At 42.9% G+C, this 19,685-nt stretch overlaps 1 protein-coding gene across 2 annotated transcripts in view; it reads right to left on the bottom strand.

Annotated features, from left to right (window-relative positions):
- Positions 1 to 779: 779 nt before the first annotated feature.
- GCLC (glutamate-cysteine ligase catalytic subunit) overlaps positions 780 to 19,685 on the bottom strand; it is a 37,392-nt gene continuing 18,486 nt past the window's right edge. Inside the window, exons 3-16 of one of the 2 annotated variants that reach the window (XM_084889452.1) lie at positions 19,148 to 19,330; positions 15,383 to 15,496; positions 13,396 to 13,454; positions 13,175 to 13,308; positions 8,996 to 9,070; positions 8,434 to 8,550; positions 7,209 to 7,347; positions 6,632 to 6,744; positions 6,045 to 6,137; positions 5,770 to 5,874; positions 3,746 to 3,827; positions 3,552 to 3,664; positions 3,341 to 3,461; positions 780 to 2,324 (exon numbers count right to left, since the gene is read on the bottom strand). In XM_084889452.1, the coding sequence (XP_084745578.1) occupies positions 2,113 to 2,324; positions 3,341 to 3,461; positions 3,552 to 3,664; positions 3,746 to 3,827; positions 5,770 to 5,874; positions 6,045 to 6,137; positions 6,632 to 6,744; positions 7,209 to 7,347; positions 8,434 to 8,550; positions 8,996 to 9,070; positions 13,175 to 13,308; positions 13,396 to 13,454; positions 15,383 to 15,496; positions 19,148 to 19,330 (1,660 nt within the window). In that variant the 3' untranslated portion in view covers positions 780 to 2,112. Of the gene's footprint in view, positions 2,325 to 3,340; positions 3,462 to 3,551; positions 3,668 to 3,745; positions 3,828 to 5,769; positions 5,875 to 6,044; positions 6,138 to 6,631; positions 6,745 to 7,208; positions 7,348 to 8,433; positions 8,551 to 8,995; positions 9,071 to 13,174; positions 13,309 to 13,395; positions 13,455 to 15,382; positions 15,497 to 19,147; positions 19,331 to 19,685 lie in introns of both variants that reach the window. The other variant, XM_084889451.1, reaches the window with a different exon arrangement.

The raw sequence follows: 19,685 nt of genomic DNA on the forward strand, positions 1-19,685 counted from the left end.
AGTGGGAGAAGTCTTCTAATTGAGGGTCTGTGTCGGGGCTCAGGGAGAAAGCGCTTTTTACTTATCTCAGCGTTATTAGTTTCTGTTTCTAAAACGGCCGTGTGCAGGTGGTAAAGCTCATTTTGTCCTGGAGACAGAGCACTGTTACCTGATTTTAGTAAGAAGGAAAAAAAAATCTGGATCCAACTGACAGAATGAAAAGCAAGTCTCATTTGAGATATACAAGATATGTCTACAACTTGTGTACAGTAAGTCCATGGTACTCAGCGTGGCCCACAGAGCCAGGCTGTGCCTATTAAGACCCCCGAGATTTGTATGCAGATTAATCTGACAAGCACGGCCCTAGGGCGGTTCAGGTACCATAAACACAGCTGAGAAAAGCAGACTGGCCACAGGAACGCAGGGTGAGAGGGTGCTGACGCAGCCATGGGTTGAAAGCAGCTCTCGGCAGGACTTGCAGATTCCAGCTTAGGTGGGAGTGTGCGTCAGCACCCAAGTTCCTCAGCGTTCCCGTGACCGCTGGCTCAGCTGAGCAGTAGTGTGGAGTAAAAATAATCCACTTCCTGTGGCTCAGGCGTCACTTCAGCCAAACATCGAGCTCCTCTGTCCCTTCTCCTCCCCTCTGGGGTTGACAGCTACAGGGCAGAAGAGGTGTCTGTTTTCGTCACTATCCTTTCTGAAAACCTCTGAAGATCGCAATGATAACAAGCTCACAGAATATCTGAGACCATTAAACAAACAAGCTACACCACCACCCCTTTAGTTGCAGAACTCACACATTCAAGTTTTCAGGATTCTCATCCCATTCTTTTATTTCCTCATCCCACAAACATTTAGTTTATCTGCCTTTTTACAACCTGATTTACAAGCAAATGAAAAGCAGGCATTCATTAATCCTCCAAAGAGCATGTATGAAACATAGCACAAACCCTAGTATTTATACCTAAGCAGACTTAGCGGAAGCAGCTTCGTCACAATCTCTTAAATTCACATTAGTTTAAATATTGATGCCTGTTAAGGTTTGTATAATCTACTGTACATAGTTATTTGTGAAGCAGGGTAAGACTTTAGCTGGAAAAAAACCTTCAACAAAATGCTCTAACAACAATTATGTGAAACTTATTTACAGTTAAACACTTAGGGGCTTGATTCACAAAACTTAGTGCATATCATGATTTCCTGAAGAGTTTCAAGGAGAAGGGCATAAGCAGCATGTAGAATATCCTCCAGGTAAAACCTAAAGCAAATGGCTTTTATAAAAATGTCTGTCAATATGCTTACTGAAAACTAGAAAGAAGGAGCAAAACAACCTTCAGCAACTGCACCTGATTTGCACATTTAAATAAACAGCAGCAACCAGGACAGACACAGGAGCGGGTGCCATTTTTGAGAATACTCTATATTATGCACAGGAGGAAAACAATCGCGCCCCCCCCCCTTTTTTTTAACAACAAAAAAATCACCCCAAATATTCACTACATGTGAACTTGGGGTAAAGGTTTCCTGCCGAAGGACAATACCTTTCATAACAGCCATCAGCTCGTTTATGTGGTGTTAGCTATTCCGATTTCAAAGGGAACAGATAAGGTGCCAGAGCCCAGGGTTACCCCTGAAGCCCTCAAATGGATCCAACAGTGATTTTACATACAAAACGAAGGAGATGACTGAAAGAACATCAACAAGACAGACTGGTTTTACAGTGAAGGGATCAATTTCCGGGGATCAGGTAAAGTCTTTTACAAACGAAAACACAAATATTTACAGTAAACATTTTTAACTCTGGAATGCAGATATAGTACAATTACTAGAACATTACATTTACAAAACTGCTCGGGCAGTTGTTACTCCAGAGTGAGAATTAGAAAATGTACAAGCCAGTTCACAACTTTAGATATGTTATTAAAATACATTGTTAATCATAAAAATACTTTACTATGTACATGTTCACTGTAAAAACTCTAGATTTCCCTGCTGAAGGAAGCCTCTCCCTCCATTTCCAGCCCATCGGCCCAGGACACGCTACAGCCCTGTCACCTGGTGTTCATGCCACGCTCTGGCTGGAGCTGCGGCCAGTTCTCAGAAGAAACAGCAAGCGTGTCCCTCTGCAGGGGTCTAGTTGGAAGAGTCCGTTTTACTGCCGCTGTATTTTACTCTCTTAAATGCTGGTCCAAGTAACTCTGGGCATTCACATAATTCATTTGCAATTTGGTTGCACTTTAAAATAAGGCTATAGTTTATTTGATCGGTTATTACACTGTCTTGCTTGTAGTCAGGATGGTTTGCAATAAATTCCCTCATCCATTTGGCGATTGTCATTAGTTCTCCTGAAAAAGAAAAAAGAAAAAAAATTAAGGCACTTTAATAATAATAGTGCTCTTCAAAATAGTAGTGCTTTTTAAAATATAAGTTGACATTTGGCTAGGATGAACAATCCTGAAGAAAAACCAGCGTGACCTTTTGGTGTGGCCAGGTGGCAGGGCTGGGGAAGCATGCTTTCCATAGTGTTTGCAGGACTCCTCCTGGGAAGGAATTCTAGGCTGCAGGCAGCAACTCGACCACACACACCCCATGCTACCCGCACACGGACCGACACTGCCAGCTCGTAAGAAACGAGAACCAGCATGTGCACTAAGGCATCTGGCCAGAGGGCTAAGACCACATATGCTGGCCATGTCATGAGACTGCCTCAGAGGACAGCAGGTCCCGAGTTTTCCAGAGCGACCTTTGCTCAAAGAGGTGGAGAGAAAAAAGGACAGTAAGTGGAGTGAATGGAGAGGGGAAACTGGCATACATACCATCGGGGGTACATCCCGTGTAAAATGGATGCATTACCACCATCACTGTTGCTCTTGTTCACAGCTGATGGCTCCCCTAGGCTAACGGGAGGGGCTCCTGGGGGTGCTCACCATATGCAGCAGGCTGAGACCCCTAGGGCCTCACCGTGTTGTGATGGTGCACAGTGAGCACAGCTGGACCTCAGTGACAACGAGACAATCTAGACACTGTGTCCAAAATGTCATCAACTTAAAGATGCACCAATTTTATGAATCAGTATTAAAAAACAGCACTGCTAATTAAACTGTGATTATCAAAGATTACAAGGTGTATCTGATTGTAAAGATGCCAAAATGTGAAAAGGTGTGTATTAATAAATGCATCCTTTTAAACAGTGGTCACCAACCTGCGGTCTGTGGACCAGTGGTGGTCTGTGAAATCCGAAAAGTTGGTCACTGCTGCTTTAAAAGGCACCTTGAAGAATCTGAGTATTCTAAGATTGAGAGATTGTGCCTACATTGAGATTTGTTTTTTAAAGAAAAAAAGAAAGGAAAGGATACCATACCAGATGCTCTCTTCTTAATCAGCTTTAGGTAGTTCAGAATACTACATCTGGTGTCCACATCCACTTCCATGTTTTCCAGGTAGCAGTTGAGAATCGGGATCAGCCCAGGAAACACGCCTTCCTACAAGAAGCAGGATGTGCCATGAGCTTATAGTACTTCCTGCTTGTGGGTGTCAGCCGGCCGGCAGGCAGTGGGCACACAGGACCCTACCTTCCCATTGATGATGGTGTCTATGCTCATCAGGGCATACTCCTCATGCTCCTCTGTGGCCAGCTCCGTGCTCTGTTGGGCCTTGCCATAGCCGTCCACCACAGCGTTGCCACCTGCTGGTGACGGCAGAGCAGTGTTAGTGGCCTGTTGTAGCCTAAGTGACCCCAGAAATCCAAGAGGATGTATAATAATACCTTTACAAATATCTTTCCTGAAGTAGAACATTCCCTGCAGGACAGCATCTCGTTTCTGTGCGACTTTCATGTTTTCATCAACCTGGGGAGAAAAATAACGTCAGAACACTCTGGACCAACCAGAGCTGTGCCTCCGTCACTTCTGCCATTAGGACTCGCCTCCCTCAAGTATTCTACCATCCTTCCTGCGGTTTCTGGTCAGAAGAGCAGACTTTTCACTTTTATGTGGGGACTGTGTCACTCAACCGCAAGTTGGTATGTGCTTTTTAACAATAATGGGGGAAAAGAGCAGCTCACCTTAAAAATACAAAACAAAAACCTATAATCACGTAGGCTACCTGCATTTCAAGGCACCTTTATGGCTGACCTTCTAGGAAACCTGTCTTGAGGGCAGGTGGCTGGCTGGCTCCCTTTACACAACACACGACTCCTCCAAGACCCCAGGTGAGGAAAAAGGCAGGGAACCCAGTCCTGGCTCCCAGTTCAGTGCTCTGCCCCCGCCACCCCAGGGGTTTTGCTGCTTCGCTTGTTGTCAGATCTGGACCGAGCTTAGCTCTCCAGGATCAGAGGGTCTGCCCTGGCCATGTCCACTTATTCACCAGACCAAAACCTCTTCATCCGTGAATTTTCCATCTCTCCAGTGACTTTTCCAAGACTCGCAAAGAGCTTTTAAAGCTTCTTCGTAATCCCTTACTTCCTATAATGAAATCTGAGGGGATTCTCAATATATGAAAGACCCAAGTTAGAGGGTCACATTGAACTAGCATGGGCTATACCAAGTCTTTGATTACTTGGCCTCTTCACCATATTCGTTAATTCCTACTGTTGTTTTTTTAAAAGACACATATGACCTGAATAATCTAGATACCTCTAGAAACATATTCAAATAACTGTCTAAAATTCCACCGTGGTCACTGCCCTAGCCAGTTTGGTTCAGTGGATAGATCAACCAGGGCTGGGGACTGAGTCTTCAACCGAGTATATGCCCTTGATCGGAATCAGACCCTGGACCTTCAGTCTGTGGGCAGGCACTATCCACTGAGCCAAACTGGCTAGGGCCATTTACTGAATTTTAAAATTGTGGCTACCATTGTTCTTTGTTTCTAACAACTGTTCTCCAAATGCTCTGTGGTCCACAGTGCTTGCTTCATGGATGTGAGCCTTCTCCAGAATTTCCTCTCAGGCACTAGTTAGAATTTAAGACTTCTTTCCAATTTCTTGAATTAACTGTGTTTCACTGAGGGGTAATATAGGCTCTTTAAGGCCATTAAAAGTTCTTAGTTTCCTACTGACTTTTAGACATCTATTGTAAACAAAGGCTTAGACTGGTAGCTTACATGGACTATGCCTCAGATGGGCTGCTCTCCCCAACAGGTACTCCCCAGTCTGTGGGCCCACGGAATTCCACGGCCCACTTTGGCTTGGGTGTGAGAGCAGGCAGGGGCAACCTGGCAGCCAGACTGCCTCCAGGGACAGGGGCAGGGGCAGCTGCAGTGCCCCCTGGGGGAGAGGGAGCAGAGCTCCGGGGTTTCTTCCTCCTTCCACACTTGCTGGGACAGGGCTGCTCTGCTCTAACACCTCACCAGACCCCCCGTTCTGCCTGGCAGCGTTTCCCAGCCTTTCTCTCTGGCTCAGGAACCAAAATCTTCTATTTGTTGCCTCACAGCCTATTCTGAGGCTCTGCCAGGAAACTGTTTCTAGAAGATTCCTTTTTTGTTTTTTATTGGGCTGGGGCTGATTAACCCTGATTTGTTTTTCTGATGGTCCAAGCCATCACATTCTCCAGGAACAGCTCCAGTTCAGCCCCACTGCAGGGACTGTCCCCTGCACTCCAGCAGCTACCCGTTCTCCTTGCATCCTAAGTTTAATACAGTAACCAAAAGAATAGGACAGAGGGAGAAGCATTTTATTCTAAAGAGTGAACAATTCTAAATGAGCTCACATTTAAAATTAATATGTTATATAAAAGAACAGAATAGTCTACAGCTATCCAGACCCACTGCTACCCTTTATCACTCTCTTACCTTTGATAGTGGAATGAGAAAATCTAATTTGTATGAAAGGATCACTCTCGTGAGCAGCACCACAAACACCACATACGCAGAGTTCTCGAAGTCTGTTAACTGAACCTAGACAGGCAGGAGCCCAGAAGTTAGCAACCCACCACACAAGCAAGCCATTCCCCAACAAAGCCCTCCTCGGACCACATCACCCCCAACTCCCCATCGGGGTCTGGGTCTCCTCACAATCTATTCTCAACGGGTGCATGTGAGTTTGCTCCTGCTGACCCTCGTCTTACCTCCATGGGCCGGAATTCCACTCTCCATCCAATGTCTGAGTTTGGAGGAGGAGGTTTAAATCTCATTGTCTGCCAATTTGTGGACTGAATGTTCTGTAATAAAAAGGCAGAGAATAAAACCAACTTTCCACAGTCACAGAAAATACTAAGATGATTTGATAGTTAATGAAGACTGTTTGCTGCCCATACCTAATACTCCTTAATTTATAAGTACAAAAAAGGTATAATTTTAAGATTTTCTTGGAATGTGACCTGCTAGGAAAACAAACAGCAAGTGTTTAATAAAAGCTGGGTGATATGCCAGCAGCACTGTAATAACTGACCAGGTTATTTTTATGTAGCATGCTTTAACTTTTCACCATGCTGCAAACAAGAGAAAATATCGAATAAGAAATTTAGAACTGGAGATATAACCTGTAGGAATCATAATAAAAGTACCTCGAACCAACTTAAAATGTGTCTTGGTTTCTTACTGAACTAGATAATGAAAGGCACATGAGGTTTTCCACTGGCCAATTTCTCATAGACACAGAAAACTGCCTCCGTCTTGGTTAGTGAGATAAAAATTTATTTAAAACAGGAACTACCTCAAAATGGTCAGACTCATTGGCATCATCCAGGTGTATTTTCTCTTCAAACAGAGTCAGCGGGTCTCTGATAAAGAGATGAGCAACATGCTGGGCCAGGAGGTGGTCAATGCCTGCAAAGAGAGGTGGCACTGGACTCACTACACCGCTCAAGGCTCCACTGTCCTCCAAGTCCCAAAAGAAGACAGGACAGCTCAGGAGGTTGTAGAGCGAGTACCTAGAAGCTCAGGCAGTGGCTGGTTGGTTCGGCATTCTCGTGTGGCCCAGGACCTTATCCTACGGGCCCTGGGGAAGCGCCGGAGTTTCATTCGCTACTTACACAATGCCTGCTGGGGCACTGGTGGGACCTAGATACAGACCTCCAAAGTAAGTTCCTTTTGCTAAAAGTCAAGAAGATCTCACAAGTATTTGGAACTTGAAACTTTAGGAACAAGCAGCCTCCTAAGAAAAGTTAGAGACTTCACACTAAAAACAGAAATCAGACCAGGAGTCAGCAAAAAAGTTTAAGAGAGTTTTGAAGAACTAAAGACATATAATCAAATCTAGGGAGAGGTGGGGGGGAGGCATGGATGCTCACCTTCCCGCAACAGTTGGTCGTAGATTTCTTTATCTATTGTCAATTCGATGTCATTGTATTTCTCGCCACACTTGGACAGATAACTGTCTATTGAATCATATCGGGATTTACTAATCCTATAGTTATTGTTCTTCAGTGGCTAAAATTTAAAAAATGTGAATGAATGCCATATAAAATCATCTGGAAATAAACTTATGCCCCAAATAATTTCATTAAAATGCTGTATGTTTTTATATATAATAATTATATTAAAATGTCTAATCTTAACATAAAACTCTGAAAAATAACACTGAAAAGTAATATTAGGGAAAATTATATTTTAAAATTAAGTAGGCCTTTTGCATGATGATTTAAATATATCTTAACTTTTTCTTTTTTAAAGCACATCACCTTCATTCTTATTAAGCTTAAAAAATAAACACCAAGGTTGACAGCAAAATAATAATAATAATAAGCCTATACTGTAAAAGAAAACTTTCAAAATGATTTCTCCTTTAAAGTTCACTTTTTTTTTTTTAAAGCATATTCAACAATGTATGAACAACTGCATGAAGAGCAGAGCAACAGTAGTGTGCCCTGGTTCAGAACATCAGAATTACTTTGGAGGGCTCCTTTAAAAATACCTATGTCAAGGTTCCAGTCCTGGGAAACTTATTAAAGGTCTGAGATGGGCCACGGGTCTATTTTTTAAAGATCTCCAGAGCTGGTTCTGGTAGATATTCTTGGTTGGAGAAATGCAAAGTCACAGTTCAACAGGCAAACAAGAGGCACTAACTGACTCTTATAAGGCAAAGCCTAACCCTTCATATGAGGCAAAAAAATCTTTGACAGCAGAGTACACTTTCCACAGCAGAAAGCATCATATAAAAAGCACTCATGTAGCGCCAAAAAGCATTTGGTAAAACAGCCATCAGCAGTGACTGCCAAAAGATTAAAAAACAAAAAAACTACACTCTTAATTTTAGAAGATAAAACAAATACAGATTTCAACAAATGATGAAAATTAAAACTCTAACCAAACCAAATCGCATTTCCCACATGTTCATCCCAGAACAAACACTATAAAGCCAAAGACAGGTTTATAAACCATGAATTTCTTCCCATATGTGACTAAGCTACTCAAGATAAAAATTTGAGGGAAACTTTAGAATCACAAGTATTTATTACAATAACTCTGTTTAATGTGCTTGATATAGAAAGACTATTAAGGAAAAATCATTCCCACCTCCAGTCCTCTCTCCTCCCGAGTTCTATCATCTACAGATGCAGAAATCACGCCCCAGCGACAATCAACGTCTGACACATAGCCTCGGTAAAAAGGAGACGCAGCACTCAAAGCCATCTAAAAACAAACAGAAGTCAGCACCTGCAGGTTCAAAATGTCACTTTCATGCTGAAAAAAGCTCCATGTAGTTATCTTTGGTCACAAAGAATCAGTTATGCAAACATAGCTCTACAGCACTATCTGTGCCTGTTTCTCATAGTGAAATACCCAGGAGTGACTGAAATCCCTGGATCTTATACATTTAACTTCCTCTTTCTGATGCGAGGACATAAGATGGCTAACATTCGAACTTAACACTTTAGCACATAAATGTCTTACTAGCAACAGTAATGGTCTACAGCTTAGACTTAGTCCACTGGTTCTTAATCTACATATTATCTGCGTTAGTTCATTTCTGAATGAAGTCTTCAATGGACTTAACTAGCACACTCAGCAAATTTCGCACATGCGGTCTTTATTCTATGCCAAGAAGTATTTAAAATAAGGTATGATTTCTACTTACGACAATTGGGCAGATAGTTGCCAACTGATCATACAGGTATCTAGCCTCGGATATGCTGCAGGCTTGGAACGTTACCTGATTAAGAATTGCAAATTATTAACAACAAAGAATCATTAACATCCTCCCCAAGGAGTGAAGTCTGGGAAGAAGACTGAAGAAGGGAGGGGCCTGGTATGTAATGGTCATTCCATTGATGAAATATTTAATACAGGAGTTTGTTTAAATGCTTGCCCTAGATGAATTTTGCTAGAAAATGGTATTTAATCATGTTCAAAGCTAATATAAATAAGTTAGATTTTAAAAGTCGATAAAGAAAAGTAAGACACTAGATAAATGATAGTTCATTAGGCATTTCCTTTTCTACTGGTTTCTTTCAAGAGCTTCCCATTCGCTTCAGTTGGCTGAGAGGTTACACACGTTTGGGTAAAAAGGAGACTTGGAGATACTAAGGATGGGTTTCAGAGTGCAGTGTGGCAGCATCAGGAACAGCTTGGCAGGGGCAAGACTGGAGGAAGGCAGGGAAGTTCAAATGCTGCATCCGCCTAAGAAAAAGGCAAAACCATAACAAGGCACCCGGCTCTGGTGGCCAGAGGGTAGAGAGAGTGAGGGTGTGACTTAGCACTTGGCTTGGGACAAGTCGGGAAGAAGAGGCAAAGGCTTACGGAGCCAAGAAACAGACAAGTGGCTGGGTCCAGAGCTGGTTCCTAGAAGAAAAGCCTGGGCTGGAGAAATATTTGGGGAGTAGGCACAGACCTGAAGACGGTTAGATCACCCAGAGAGTCTGCACATGATGGGTACGTAGAACAATTAAGAGTTAGGCAGAGAAAAAGATCACATAGTGATTAGTACAAATCCTCCACAAATTACAAAAAAATAATTAATGTTCCACCTTTTGGGGGGCAGGACACTGGGAGCAGTGGGTGGGAGCAAGCGATATAAATGTGGTTGTGCTGGCACATCTGTATTAACTGCAAGCTGGGTTACTGGTCCTGACCTTCCTGCAATTCCTATGCTAATTCCTATGCTAAGGCTATGCTTTCATTAAAATGTGATAATTCACCAGCCACTGTAGATTAAATCAACCCAGAGAAGAGCTGAGTCAGACATCAACGACGAGTATCAAAGGTTAAAACAGATAAAGATTGAGAAGGGCTGGCAACTAGGTCACTGATAACCAGAAGGATAGTTTCCGGAAAGAGGCGGAAACTCAGAAATTAGTCTGTGCTGGGTAAGGGTTAAAGGAGAAGTGAGGAGATGGGGGAGGGTGCATAAAGTATTTACCCGCTTATCTGCTGTGACCCGATCACAGAAACCCCCAGGACAGCAGAGATCTCTATGCCAAGGGTGAAGAAGAGTGTTTGACACCTACTTAGTACTTAATAGATACGTATTACATTTATATAGTAGATATGTATTACATTTATATAGTATCTTGAAGGAATGAGGGTGCTATAGAGGAGAACACAGGGGCAAAGATAAGTTTTATTTTAATAAAATAGTGAGATACCTGAAAAACTGAACCCCCAGGTTAAATTCACATGAATTGAAATTACAAGCACCTAAATGTTCCCCAAGTGTTCACCGCTGAATTCTTTTGAATAGACTTCTCTAGTTTACTTAGGTCCTATTTCAGCACTTCTGAAAATGTTAGTGTGTGACTGTGAATTTTGTTTTTAAAAAGATAGTACAGTGAGCATTGTTTGTTTCCACAGGCAGATCCTAGAAAAGGCAACCCTAGATGAGTGTGAAAATTAGCACCTGGAATTCAACAGCTGTGTTACAACAGCACAGCGACTTATTCTAAACCTATTTACTGTCTTCCTCACTCTAGAGCTGATATCACTGCTACCAAACCAAATGCAGCTTCACTGCAGATAAAGGCTTTAGTGGAGGAAGGAAAAGAAGTTCTACAATAATACCTTTAAAAGGTGTAACTATATGAACAGCTGGCTTCTGGTATCCATTTAAAGTATATAAGGAAGAGAAGCAATGTTACCAGGAAACTGTTGAGAGGGGAAAAGTAAAGGCTGAAAAACAGATGTTAAAAACCCAAATATTTAATCTGAAATTTATTTAGGCCTAGCCGGCGTGGCTCAGTGGTTGAACTTTGACCTATGACCCAGGAGGACATGGTTAGATTAGATTCCCATTCAAGGCACATGCCTGGGTTGTGGGCTGGATCCCCCACAGGGGCGTGCAGGACACAGCCGATTGTTGATTCTCTCTCATCATTGATGTTTCTGTCTATATATCTCCCTCTCCCTTCCTCTCTAAAATCAACACAAGTATTGTATATTTAAAATTTATCTAGAAAGCAGTTGAAAGCCACATGATTTTCTAGGAGGTGAGGAGACTTCTTACCACACACAGGAACTTACTGACATGAACTCATTAAATGATTACTAAAAAGCTCCCAAGAGTCAGATTTGAATGTGGTTAAATGATTTGTCTTGTAAATTTTCCATTAATCTTCAATTACTTTTTAAACATTTTTTTTCTGCTTTACTGTATAAGCAGTTGCTGGTGTTTCACTAAAGAGATTCACAGCAGGAAGTTCTGTGTTGATTTGTGGAAGCTGCTTCTGCCACACACTTCACATCTGAGCCAGTTTTTTCAGTATTGAAACTGGGGTGTTGGATGTGCCATTGAGAAAAAGAATCTTAAACCCATGACAAAGCTTAAATTGGACGGAAACTATCTACCAGCAATAAAAATGTTGCTGGTAGCTACCACGAGACCGCATGTATTTGTACAAATTCAGCATTTCAAGGCAAAGAAGAGCCCTTTGGAACAGAACAACTGCAATGTCTCTGGTAAAACACCCTGGTTTAATATTAAACCAAAAAAAGGCAAGTGGTTCTCCCACAGCGCCCACAGTTTTCAAGCCGTGCACTGTGAGTTCTAGAGCTTAATAGTTCTTTATGGAAATGTTTGTAATTAAGATAGGGAGGCAGATATGCAGTTAACAGTCAAAAGGTCTCTTTTTTATGAAGTGTGACCATGTGTAAGGAAACTTTCTGGCCTACATTTATTTGGAAGCCACATATTTTATACTACCTCTGGAAGTCAGGAAAAGCAGGGGAAAACTGAAACCTTGGCCATGTTTACTAAAAACTCGGTATGGAAAACTCGGACCCAGGAAGCCGCTTTTGATTCCACAGAGCTGTGAAAATAAACGCATTAGAGATATGTGCAGCAAGCCGTGTGCCTGTGCTGCAGCTGTGTGAGATGATGGGGAGGCTGGTTTCCTCCTCCCCTGTGTGACACTGAGTGCTCAGGCTGGAGGTCCCAGGGCCCTTCGGTGGGGACTGTGTGTGGTGCTGCTCCAAGAACAGTGATCCTAATCAGCCGAAAAAATGAGACCTAGATAAAATCTCCTTCAAAAATAACAAGAGCCTCCCTTTTCTTTGATTTTTCCCCCCAAATTTTCAACTCCTGTTTTAAGAGGATTTTAAATAAATATTTCTATTCATAAAAACAATGAAATAAACATTAGCTTGGAGTCAGACCTAAAAGGGGCCTTAATATAGGTAAACCCTTCTTTAAACTGCTAAGAAAACAGGCCCAAAAAAAGTGAAGCAAGTTACCTAAATACCAGAGTAGCCAACCCCTGCACACAGACCCTGTGCTGTCAGAGGAGTCCCGGGCTCTGCCCCCCAGGCCCTAAGTGAGCCTGGGCACAGTCCCTGCGAGGGGCACCATGATCTGATTAGGTCGAAAGGCTGTTCTACCTCCTGTATAACTTAGCCAGGGGCAGGGCAAACTCGGGCTGCTTTCTTTTTATACTGCTAAGTGGCCTTGCATGAATATAAAAACTTCAAGTCCAAACAGTTTTTCCCTTGACTATAAAATCACTGGAATGCATCCATTAGACTTCACTTTCAGAAGCAAGAGATTTAAGCCATGTTTATAACCTCACAGCTACACTGTCGCTAGATGGCAGCAGAAATCAGGCATATAGAAAGAACAGAGACAATGACCTTTTCCTTGTAGTGAAAAAGGTAGATTTTGTCAAGAGATAGTTTCCAATTGACTAAAATAACTTCACTGGTTTTCAGAAAAGCATACCAGCTACCATTTCGACCTGATTAAATATGATTTATAAAACGGAAACAAACCTATACAGGAGGTTATAAAGAGAAGTGGGTGAGGGCACTCGCCTCTGCCTATGGCTAATACCTGAAGACAGCAATTGCCCATCCCAAATCCCATGGCGTCCATGTAGATGTGATCCGGCTTCGAAGCCTTCGACGCCTCGTCATCCTCAGGAAATGTTTCTATAAACGGAGATGGTGTGTTCTTATCTTTAAATACTGGGGGGAAAAAAAGGAATGGGTGTGAGCTGAGGATTAAACAACAACACAACAGGAACCTCTCCACCCACCATCCCTTGGACTCACTTGGTGTATTGATGACCACTTTTTCTCCTCTCCTCTGCCGGATATTTCTGGTTAGGGTACTAAAACAGACAACCAAATGCTGTAAATCAATTCCAACTGTACCAAAGACCCATTATGTAAAAGGAAATTTGATCATATACAAGTAAGTGAATGAAATCCTATACCTTCAAACTAATTCTGGCAATAATCAGTTTATAGAGCTTCAGCCTATGGACTCAAAAGAGTCCCAAGTTCGATTCCAGTCAAGGGCAAGTACCTTGGTTGCTGGCACATACCCAGTAGGGAGTGTGCAAGAGGCAACTGATCGATATTTCTCTCCCATTGATGTTTCTAACTCTCTATTCCTCTCCCTTCCTCTCTTTAAAAAAAAAAAAAAAAAAAAAAAAAATCAATAAAACATTTAAAAAAATAATTCTGAGGCCACTCTGTAGATAATTTATATGGATCAAGATATTCTGAAGAATCCTCTGAAAAAGGGCTTTACATTAATACCACTTCCCTGGTTGCTTACTCAAGACTGCTGTCTCTCCCCTGCTTAACCCCTGCTTCCCCAGCTTCCTCTAACTCTCCAGATCACGTGTTTGGAGTCCGCATGATCTGGTCTCACCCTGCACTTCTAACACTTCCCATGTTAACCCAAACTTTAACCAAACTTTAGTGCTTGCTCTCCTAGGCGTCTCTGGAGCCCCAAGACCTCATTACTGCTGCCCCAACCTGCAGCTTTAATACTTATCCTCTAGACCTGCGATGTCTAATCTAGAAGCTACGAAGCAAATGTGGCTACTGAGCACTGAAGTGTAGCTAGTCCTGATAAAAATATGCTGTGAGGAGAAAGTACACACCAGATTTTGACAACTTAGTACAAAAAAATTTCATATTAATACTTTAAAAATAGAGATTAAAGTGAAATAATATTTTAGGTATATAGGGTTAAATAAAATATATTATAAAGCCAAGTCTACATTTTTAACTTTTTAAACATGGCTAATAGAAAATTTAACATCCTGCTGGGGAGTGCTGCTGTAGACTTGGTAGTGCCACCGCCTCAGGAGCCTGCATGGATCCTCAGTCAGAAGCACCTGCTCTCCCCCAGGAGGACCCCTGCATCCCCACTTTCATTTTTTTAACCTCACCGGAGGATATGTTTATATTGGCTTTTTTAGAGAGAAGGGGAGAAAAAACAATCAGTTGTCCCTTATATGCACCCCCATGGAAGATTGAACCCATAATCTAGGTATGTATGTGCCCTGAATAGGAATCTAACCTGCAACCTTTTGGTGTGCAGGATGATGCTCTAACCAATGGAGCCACTGGCCAGGGCAGTGCTACCATTTTTTTTTTTTTTTTTTTTTTTTAAGCATCATAAGAAATGCCAACATCCCTAACTCTAGGTCAGGTACCCAGGTTCAGGATGAAGAGTAAGACTCAAGGTACAAAGTTAGTAGACTGTTGTGGGCCCTGAGGCAATTTAAACCCAAGAATTAAACAGGAATAGACCTAGAAGATAACAGAACAAAAGATGGAGAGTGCCTACTATATGCAGATGTACATAATTTACCTTATTATCAGAGTACAAAGATGGGGAGAACAGATCACAGACACTGGTGGTAACTTAGAGGGGAAAAGATAGAAATAACTAAGGGAAAGCTTCCCAAAATAGGTGTTTACAGAACTAGGATGGAAAAGAATCTGCTCACTAAAGGAGAAAACAGTGGCTAAGCAAGTTAATGACCTTAAGGTGAGTTGGAAATGGGCAAGTCAAACCTGGCCCCAGAAGCAATAATCAAGCAGCCTTGGATACACAACAGGGGGAGGTGTGTGTGTGTGTGTGTGTGGGGGGGGGGGGGGGGGTCTTCTCTGGTTAATTACAGAGGGAGCCAGAATTCAGTAAATGCTTGAAAAGGATTCCCAGGCAGGCATATCATCCTCTCAGAAGGCAGAAATCTGAGTGAGAGGCACCTGTATTTAAACACAAAGCCATACTCACCTGAAGCGGGGATGCTTGTTTATTGCTTCATCAGGAAAGAAGAGGGACCTGGAAGCTCCTCCTTCCAATGGGTTGGGTTTGACCTCGGGCAGCGTGAACCCAGGACAGCCTAATCTACAACAAATTGAGTTAATTATGCCTCATCATCTTTGCACCTGTGAAGATACCTAGCATCTATCATTCCCTTTTCCAGAGGGTCAAGCACACAAATGGTTTGTAAATATTATGCTCCATCACAACTACGCCTTTGCTTTTCTTATTCACCAAGATCTTTTGTGATTCCAGCCCTTTACTAACCTCAGCAGAGAACTTCGTTCACTTGTCGCCCACAGAACACCCTCTAGAGCAGCAGTCGCCAACCAGTGCTCCGTGAGGTCTGAAAGGATGGCGACTGCTTCTCTAGAGAAGGCCCATCTCTTCATTCAATAACATCAACCCACAGCACAGGTACATCAGTGGTAAGGTGCCCCTATTTAGCTGCTGAGGCTTCTTTTACTAGCTCTAAACTATCAGCTTATCTTTTGACCCTTGTACTGGCCCTGCCCCCAACCCCCTGGATAAGTTTTGCCTGAATCTGAAAGGGGTCTCCTGTTTTTTGCCTCTGCAGGTCACTTCACAAATACCTCAAGATTAGATTAAGTAGTGTCTCCACTGGTGTCCCCATCCACCCCTGAGATCTCTCTCTGAGGTCTGAAACCCAACCCTATTATCTACTTGACCTAAAGAAGAGTTTTAGTTCTGACACAGAAAAGGGAAGCTCTCTATGCATCCCTGAGCTGAAAGCTCCAATTCCACCTCACTTGCCATCACACCACCTGTTCTTCGAGTTAAGAATTTTAAGGTCATTGGTAAGTGTGCTGTGAGAGAGGACAAAGAATCAAGTTAGTGAAAGCAAAACAAGGGAGGCTCTTGTCAGGCTATAGATCAGTGGTAGGAAACTTGGTTGAGAGCCAAGACTAGCCCCCACGCCTCACTTCCCCTGTGAACAATTGAATTTGCTGATCTTATCTAGAAAATAGTTCCCAGGGTTGCTGGCACTCCTGTGGCACATGCCATGTGCGATAATAGGGAGTCCTTTGGGGGAGTGACAAGTTCACACAGGCATTCTCCACCAGGGCATTGATCTGGGGGTCAGAGCTCAGATCCTGACTCCTGCACAGCTCTGCTTTGCTTCTGGACCAGCACCTCCACAGAACCTCCTGCCAAGATGGCCAGGTTAACACCTGCACCGTCCACTCTCAGCATGTGGTCACTAGCCACAGGAGGCCTCTGAGAGCTGGACTGCAGCCAGTGTGACTGGGGAACTAAATTCTTCATTCCCTGAAATTTGATTAAATTCATGTCATATAACTGTTATTTTGGACTATAATTCCACACTAGAGAATTTTTTACCTCTTTACAGAGAGAAAAATCATACTGTTTTACACTTAAGAAACCAAGTACTATTTTTACTGTTGATCCCAAAATAAAACTTTATCATTTACTATAGATGTAAGGTGAAGCTTCTACAACTTCTACAACTAACTATTATTCTTGGTTTGTTTTTAATTTCTAAAATATGTTAGGCTTTTTGAATAAAATTTATTTCATTGTTTCAACTCTCCCTCATAATGACTTAAGCAGCTCAATTTTAAAAACAAAGGGGGGCATGGGTGGCAATGGTTTTCATATAGAGCCATTAACAGGAAGAAAAGACCCATTAGATTTAATTTTAAAAAGTCCGTTTGCAGCCCATTGCCACACTACTAGTGAAAACAATTCTGGTTTGTATTACAAACTCTTTTTCTTTTTAATTTGCTAAGTGAAAGATAGAATCCTCTAATGTTAAAGGGGGGGGGGGGGAGGAAAATTTAAATATTGAAACTTGTCAAATAACACCTGTAGCCTACTTATTATTCTAAATTTCATAATAATTACTTAACCAGCAGCTTTGCCATCTTTTCTCTCCACCCCCACGTTTGCTGGTTTTTCAGTCTCTTCATCTATCCACTTTCTCCATCTCCACAACCCACCCTCTGCAGGCTGCCCTCATCTTCCCATTGAGCCCCCCGCTGGTCTCCTAGCAAGTCCTGCACCCATCCTACAACCACACTGACACCACAGCCCAAGTGCGGGGCTGTAGAACTAAAACGTGATGGGATCCGCCCAACCCAACCTTCCCAAGGCCTCCCACTGCTTTTAGGATAGCAACTGAAATTCTTAGCACAACTGGCCCACCAACTACCTGCCCGGTGTCACCTTACCCCACACTTCCATTTCATTCTCAGTATCCTCGTCACACTGGCCAGCCTAATTCCAGCTCTGAAGGCTCGGTGCTCCCCTGGCTTATTCTAGGACTTGTGCCCATGCTGTGCCCCCTCCCTAGTACAGCCTTCCCTCTCCCCTCCTATTAAGCTCCTACTAGAACCTCGAATGTTGCTACCTGGGCGGCACCTTGCTCCACCGCGCAGGCCATGAGACAAACACGTCACTCTCTGTGAGCTACACCCCCTCACTGCTTTCCTCATGGTCGCATCCTCATTGCGTGGGTCTGGTGTGGAGCAGGCGCTCAGGTATCCTGTGAATGGCAGTCATTATTTCCTTACCGCCTTCAAACAGTGGGCAAAGGAACATGCCCATTCTCTTCCAAGCACACCTGCCCACTCTCCCCAGCTGGGGTTTTTATTTCTGGCAGGGAGAGGGGAGTGGCCTGCACTAATGAACAAAGGAATCACAGAAAATAAGAGATGTTTTTCTAAATGTTGATGAGTTGCTTAAACAGGTTTGAACTATTTAGATGTGACCATGGAAATGTTAAAAAATAAAATTATTATCCAAGTGTCCTGAGACCAATGGAATGACTCTGAATGCCTGTGTTCATTACAGACATTTATCAAACTGTTCCAGGACACAGATACTAACCCCCAAAGCTCTTTTGAACTTTGAGGAGGTGAGCACACTTGGTAACACTCTGACGGATATTTTAGCATAGATCAGATTGACGATTTGGTAGAACTGTATTCTTATGTACAGGTCCTACATATCATTGCAGCATATTTATGTACCTCATTGTAAGCTAAGAACATAACCTCACTATTTCTATTTACTGAATACTTATGAACTTTTAGCCATCACTAGATTAGGTATAAATGAAGCTAAAAACTGCTTTACATTCCAAATTAGACAAATCTAAAACTTTCTTTTCCACATAATATCCAAATATATGGAAAAGAAAATTTTCCACATATTTTTATTTCTGGCAGGGAGAGAGGAAATATGACCTGATGTCCCTCCGCCCCTTGTTCAATGCCATAGTGCCCTGGGGGCACTGATGGTGGCCATCCAAAAGGTGACCTCTGATAGGCCACCAATGTCACCCTTTACCGGTAGGCAAACACATGTGAGGGTGCAAGGAGCACTTGATCAGGAGACTCACTATTCCTCACAAGGTCAGAGCTGCATGGCACAGGATGTGCTGCTCCCTCCACCCTGCCTGGGGGAGGCTGCCACTCTGCTACCCAGCCACAGTGGTCCTCCTGGTCTTTCCCACCAAGCCCAGACACAGCCCTTACTACAGTGCTCCAGGGCACCACCATTCACGGGAGCTGGTGTGAAACGTCTGCCTATAGCTCTAACAGGAGGCTGCCTAAGGCAGTGCTGTGAAGAATGACCAGTCTGTGGTCAGTCAAGTATGAGAACTGTAGAGTCAAATGCTTCGTCATGATTTGCTCTTTAAAACCTTGAGCTCCGAACTGTCCCCTGGGGCATGTTCACATAGAAACTAACCTGGGAAATGAAGTTATTGTGCAAATAGCCTGATTTTCTTTTAATAAAGAAGTTGCCTCCCTCCGGCGCCGTCTCATGTTGTCTTCAACTGTGTTGAACTCGGACATGGTTCCTCCGTATGGCTGTCCAGGCGTCCCTTCAATCATGTAACTCGCGTACTCCGGTCTCCAAAGTGTAGGGTGGCTACAGAGGAGGAAAAACATTTGCTTCATCTTATTCTTTGCTGCAGTCTACTCGATTCTTAGAAGTTCTTTTAAAGCATTGCCTCAAAAATGTTAGAAACTATTAGGTATATATGAAGCTAAAAACTGCTTTTTAATTCCCAAAGGCCATTAATTTTCTATAGCTCTTCAACTATATAAGGGTTAAAAGTACCAGGCCCAAAATATTTATAAATAACTGAAAACACGCACAGGGCACTCTCTGTCCAGACAAGCTAGTCCCTGTGCAGGAAAGGAGATGAGGCCCTAAGGTCTCTTTCAGTTCTGGGCTGAGGTGAGGAGAAAAATAAACCACAGAGTACAGGCCCTCTTCCCCT

This window comes from Pipistrellus hanaki (genome assembly GCF_964339955.1).
Source record: "Pipistrellus hanaki genome assembly, chromosome: 7".
NCBI lineage: Eukaryota > Metazoa > Chordata > Mammalia > Chiroptera > Vespertilionidae > Pipistrellus > Pipistrellus hanaki.